General features: G+C 54.5%; 1 protein-coding gene across 1 annotated transcript in view; it reads right to left on the minus strand.

The window, feature by feature from the left end:
• Positions 1–2,440: 2,440 nt before the first annotated feature.
• Positions 2,441–6,093, minus strand: part of CDK5R1 (cyclin-dependent kinase 5, regulatory subunit 1 (p35)) — a 7,891-nt gene continuing 4,238 nt past the window's right edge. Inside the window, exon 2 of the mRNA XM_014548833.1 lies at positions 2,441–6,089. Within this exon, the coding sequence (XP_014404319.1) occupies positions 5,205–6,089 (885 nt within the window). The 3' untranslated portion in view covers positions 2,441–5,204. The remainder of the gene's footprint in view (positions 6,090–6,093) is intronic.

The raw sequence follows: 6,093 nt of genomic DNA on the forward strand, positions 1-6,093 counted from the left end.
CGCGCCGCGCAGAGGGCCACCAGCCCGGCTCAGCGACGCGCGTCCTTTTGCCAAGCACCTGGCCGCTACTGGTCTCAGCCGCACCCCCGCCTGCTTCGCAGGGCTGGCCAACACTGGCACCTGCGCAGTTTGCAACAAAGAATCCACCTGGCAGCCTGTCCTTGGGAGCCATTCTCCCTCCCGAAGCCCGGCCAGCTGCCCGCGCCGCGCAGAGGGCCACCAGCCCGGCTCAGCGACGCGCGTCCTTTTGCCAAGCACCTGGCCGCTAGCGGAACCACCTGAAGTGGACCGCCGCCTCTCCATCCGCTTATTCCCCCGGCCTGTCGCTTTCTACAGGATACGTGCAGTGTCTGTCCCAGACACACCAAAGTGGAACCTGCCAAATGAGTGCCTTTCAGAGGCCGGGGGGAGGGGGAGGGCTGGCGGCCTGGCCTCCCTCCGCCTCTGCGTGGCCCGGAGCCTCAGCCCAGCCCAGGGCCTCCGGGCTGAGGGCCACCGGTGGCCATGGGCACTTGCATCGCGTCCTAAGAGAAGTTGGTGTGGGACTGAGGGAGGATCAGGAATGTAGGGCGAAGGGGAAGCAGGACACAGTGATTGTACGCAATGAAGTGTTTCTCTTGATTTAATTAAATGCAATGTAAGGTTTGGTGCATATATTCCTATTTTCCATTAAATTAACTCTATTTCTAAAGCATATTTTGATTTACCATCAAGAGCAATAAAGCGTTAAATCTTATTTTAAAGGTGTTCTGCTTACCTTTCATTGGAAACTCCACCCGTGATTGTGAACTTTTCGCTTCTACACAGCCCGCTGTTACCCCGAGGAAGGGAGGGCGCATTCAGCACAAATACTGCGAAATGCAGGGTAAGGCACCTGAGCCTCCTGAACACAAATACTACGTGGTGGGAAAAAGACCTCTTATCCTCTGAGGCAGCATGGAGGGACCTGGAGAGGTTAGGCTAAGCCAATAAGCCAGGCAGGGAAAGACAAGCATCACATGACCTCACTCATATGTGGAGTCTAATGAACAAAGTAAACTGATGAACAAAATAGATGCAGAGACATGGGAGCAGGGAACAGCCTGAGGAGTCTCCGAGGGAGGGTGGAAGAGATCAACCGAAGACCTTGTGTGCATATATGCATAACCCATGGACACAGACCACAGGGTGGGGAAGGCCTGGGAGGCAGGGGCAGAAGAGGTCATTGGGAGGGAAAGGGGGGCATATGTAATACTTTTAACAATGAAAAAATATATAAATAAAACATATATATATATAAATAAAACATATATATATATATAAAACACATGGTGAGAAGAAAGCTGTGGAAAGGAGTAATGGGGGGAAGGCAGTGGGGTTCAATCCAAACACTTTCTGTGCCATTTTGAGGCCTGATTGCTGACTCCAAGTTCAATGCTTTTGAGGTCACTGAAACTGAAGCATCCATCTACGAAGGAAAGGCTCGATTCCTATGGCTGCAGCCGGGGGAGGGATCCAAGGCTGGCCGGCTGGGGGTGGCAGAAGGACCAGGACTTCTCAGGGTGGGGGAAGCTGCAGGCCCTGGCACCCACGGCCCTGCAGCTACAGGAGGCCACCCTGTCATCACAGGAAAGAACATGCAGTGCGACCTCTGGGACTCGGACCACGGGTGGGGTGTGGGGGAGGCTGATAGCCCCCAGGTTGCAACCTGAGCAGAACAGCCTTCCTGGTGCCCAGGGGCAGCTGCAAACCACAGGCGCAGGGCCTGGGCAGGTCAGAGCCCACCACCTAGTCCCTGAGGCTTGGGCTGGGGGCATGAGGACAGAGACCACTGGCAACACGGGCACACCTCATTTTATTGCGCTCACAGATGTTGCATTTTTAACAAGACCCTCCACCAGCAAAAAGATTACGGCTTGCTTTACTGCACTGCTCCCTTGTTTATGGTGGTCTGGGGCCGAACCACAGTACCTCTGAACGATGCCTGTCCAGCCAGAGGGGACCCCACCCTTGCACAATTATGGGCTTACTGGACGCCCCAAGGCTGGGCCACATGGACACCACTCCTCCAGCTGGTCTGAGTGTCTCTGAACAGTGGGTGCTGAACAGAGCCAGACCCACAACATATGGGGCCACAGCCTTGGAGCCAAGCTCCACAATCGGGTCCCTGCAGGACCACCAGCCAGCGGTCACCAGGCCGTGCCTGGGCCTGATCAAGCCAAGAGAGCCACTCCTGCCCCGCCCAGCAGCTCAACCCTAGTCGACTTAACCTGTGCTTCTTCCTTAATCACCTTCACATCCACGTGCTCTGCTTGTTAAGCCCTCTCCCCTAACCCGGCCCCTCCCTTCTCCCACCACCCTTCCCCTCCCCCATGACACAAATCCAATTATATTCTGAGTGCAGGAATCGTTTATAAAAAGCCGCCTGGCCTGCTCGTGAATGATGTGCCCACGAAAGAGGTCTATGTAATGGATGGTCAGTGCATTTTATTTAATCAGCACGGTACAAAAATAAATAAAAATAAGGGAAGGGGAATTAAATTACAGCCAAACTGAGCTTCATGACCTTGTCAGATTATAAACCACACATACTTACAAACACGCTACACATACATACGGAATGAGACAAATATAAATTAATATTAACAATACCCACAGTTTGGTCAAAGAATAGCTACAGAAGAAATTGCACTAAAAAAAACCAACATACATCGCACGTTGTGTAATTAGCAGTTTCAAATATACAGCTATGAAAAGATTCCGAGTGAAAAAAAAATGGCACATTTTCCTTTCATTGCAAGTTTAACAACTGTTGGAACAAAACTAACTCCTAATAACTGCATTTAAAGAATATATCAACCCTTCAGCTTTACAAGAAAGAGAAAAACCAAATCCTGAACGAGTATTCCTGTGACTTGTTCTGTGCACGGGTGTAAATTTCACAGCCATCTGTTCTAAGATTATTTTTCTTAAGACACAAAATGCTCCTGGTCGGCATGCACAATATCACTGTAAAAGCAACAATGAAAGAATAAAGGGGTGGTGGTGGTGGTTTTTTTTTTTGTCAGTTTTTTTTTCTGTATTTTTTTTATGTTGTTCTAAAAGTAGTCTTCATAGCAGCATGTCAGCATGTCAAACGGGTTCATTGCTTGCACACTCAAGTGTATCAGTTCCTTTACACAATACTGATGACCAGTGCAAGGGGAGGGAGGAGGACGCGCCAGGCTTTCACATGGATGGAACTAGAGTTACGTCCTTAGTCCCCGACCACTCCTGACCTCTGCACCTCCTCCAGAACATAAAAAAAATAAATATGGAAAAAAGAGAAGGAAACACACAAAACAGGAATCCTGTGGATGTGACTGAGCAGTTTCAGGCCAGGTTCAGCCCGCCGAACAAGTGACTGCAAACACGGGCCCCTCCTCTTGAGACGCGGCATCGAACCACCCTCTTCCATGCCACCAGGGCCCGCTGCCCTCTAGGGCCTCCTACCTCAGGTCACACGTGGCAGCAGATCTGAACAGACAGGCCGGTGACAATCCAGCGGAGAAGAAAGAGGCGCTGCAGTGAAGTCTGTGCCAGCGGCCGCGGGTCCTCCCAGCCCTGCATCAGCTTCTCTGGCGGCCCCTGAACGGCTCGGCGTGGGCCTCGAGGCGCAGCTGGGGCAAATGCTCTCGCGCATGGGCAGGCCCCCGTCCGCACATGCGGGCTGGCCGCGGGCTCTTAGGGCCAACCTCAATTTCACAGCTTGCTCTTTTTAACGTGATTTTCAGTAGTGCTTGTGCTGAGATGGCAGCCACCTGGGACCTAATCCTGTGTAACATGAGCCTCGGCCTCCCCACCCACCCCCCATTCCAGCACTCCCTGGGGGGCTGGGAAGAGCGAATTCTCTGGAGCCTTCGCACTGCTCTTTGTTCCCCAAAGCCAGGGCGATGGGCCATGGAGGAAGACTCGGTCCCTTCTCTTGGTCCTCTCCCAAGTCCCAAGCCACCAATCTGGGAGAATTAGAAAGAAAATTGATTAAGTACATATCCTGTGTTTTTACAGCCACTAAAGTGGAAACCAAAACCAGCAGCTGCAAATGATCAGTTGTAGAATCAGCAGGCTCACAAAGCAACCGGGAGTCCTACCCCGGCCTGTAATTGTCTCTGAGATCCAGCTGTCTCCCTGGGCCTTGCAGGGCAAGGCTTCGTCTTCAGAAGAAACCGAACTGTCTGGAAACAGCTTTAAATGAAAAGGGGTAGGAGTAGGGGGTGGGGGTACATCCTTACCAGCCCCCACACCCCAGCTCTGCAGAACAGCCTGTGCACCAGCAAGAAGAGGCCTCAGCCCGTAGGTGGGCTCTGGCTTGGTCTCAGGCCTGGCACGCCCCCTGCCAGAGGCAGGCGGGTGGGTGGTCATGGGCACCGCAGTTGCCCTGGCCTTCACCACGGGGTGACTAAGCGGCATGACCCAAGTGAAACACTCACCCAGGAAAGGAGTGTCCCCAGCTTCACCCCACCTCTTGAGCTGGGACCCACAATAAAAGAACTTCATGAGTCAAACCAGCTCATTAACCAACACTGCCGACATGGCCGGGAGCAGGGGACAAGGGGACTGAGGGGCAAGTTCCGTGTCTCCACTAAAGGAAAGCCCTTCTCCCTAAAAAAGAAAAAAGAGCAAACGAGGGTTGTGCACGGCCAAACAACAGGACACAACCTTTGCACCAGGCTGGCTTCTCCTAGATCGAAGAGGCACAGCTTGCCTCGCCACCCCACATGCGGCTCAGTCAGGATGGCGGCTCCAGGAGCCTCTGGGAGAATGGACCACCCAAAACTGGAGCCAGAAAAGGGCCCCCCACTAGAGGCGCCAAATCCTCCCGGGGTCACCTGGCCAGAGGCCCCTCTCCAGCTCCCGCGCAGGGAGCGACCGACAGCCTCACCTGCCCTGGTCCAGCAAGGGCGCAGGCGACAGAGGCAAATCAGTCCTTGGAATCCCCCAAAGTCGAAGGTCGGGGGCCTGGGTGGCTCTGAACACATCTTCTGGGTTTTGCACACGGTCCAGGAGTTCAAACGCGCCCAGAGTTCTTGGCAGAGCTGAAGAAAAGCCCTGGCAGGGCTGAAGGTGGGCCGGGATCGGCCCTTGGTGGCTTTGCTAGACACATACTGTACATAAAATCTGATTTGTTTAATAATAAATTTTTAAAAATGAATTGAATCCTTGAGCCGTGATGCATGCTACGGGGCTCACCGATCCAGCCCTAGCAGGAGCCGCTTCTTGTCCTCCTGGCCACTCTCGTTCTTCAGGTCGGAGAACACCTGTGTGAAGTAGTGCGGGTCCGCGTTGATCTGCAGCATCTTGGAGCTCATGAGGTTGATGACGGAGAGGCAGCGGTCCCAAAAGGCCTCCTTGCAGCTCTCCACCAGGAAGGGCTTGAGCGGGTAGGAGATCTCGTTGCCCATGTAGGAGTAGGAGAGGTACAGGCAGGTGAGCAGCACGGCCTGGAGCTCGTGGTCAGAGCCCACCTCGGAGGAGATCACGTCCCTACAGAGCATGTAGAGGAAAACCACGTTGGCCGGCGTGATGAAGCCCTGGTCCTGCCAGCCCTGCAGGAGCAGCGAGCGGTCCACGCTGCGCAGCCAGAGCACGGGGTCCGTGGGGGACAGGTGCTTCAGGCGGTAGCACCGGCGGCACAGGAACTCGCCCAGGCAGCGCAGCAGCTCGCTGGTGGATGCCTGGACGATGACCCGTTTGGGTGTCCCTGCAGAGGTGATGGCAGGGTGCGGGGCCTTCTTGACCGAGGAGGAGACCCCGGTCTGGGAGCCCGAGAGCTGGCTGGCAGGGGGGGCAGGCGGCTGGGCCGGTGGGGGCTGGGCGAACGTGGACAGGTTGGCGCAAGACAGCGACTTCTTCAGGTTCTCATTGTTGAGGTGCGTGATGTTGTTCTGGTAGCTGCCGTTGGGCTGCACCTTCTTGGAGTTCTTCTTCTTGGCCGACACGGCCACGATCCTCTTCCAGGGCAGCACGGAGATGATGGAGTGCCGCTTCAGGTTCTTGTCCTTGGCGTTCTTGCTATTCTGCACGGCCGTGTAGTGGCCCACCGTGGCCGCGCCATCCTCAAACAGTGTGGCCTTG

This window comes from Myotis brandtii, unplaced genomic scaffold (assembly GCF_000412655.1).
Source record: "Myotis brandtii unplaced genomic scaffold, ASM41265v1 scaffold523, whole genome shotgun sequence".
Taxonomy (NCBI): domain Eukaryota; kingdom Metazoa; phylum Chordata; class Mammalia; order Chiroptera; family Vespertilionidae; genus Myotis; species Myotis brandtii.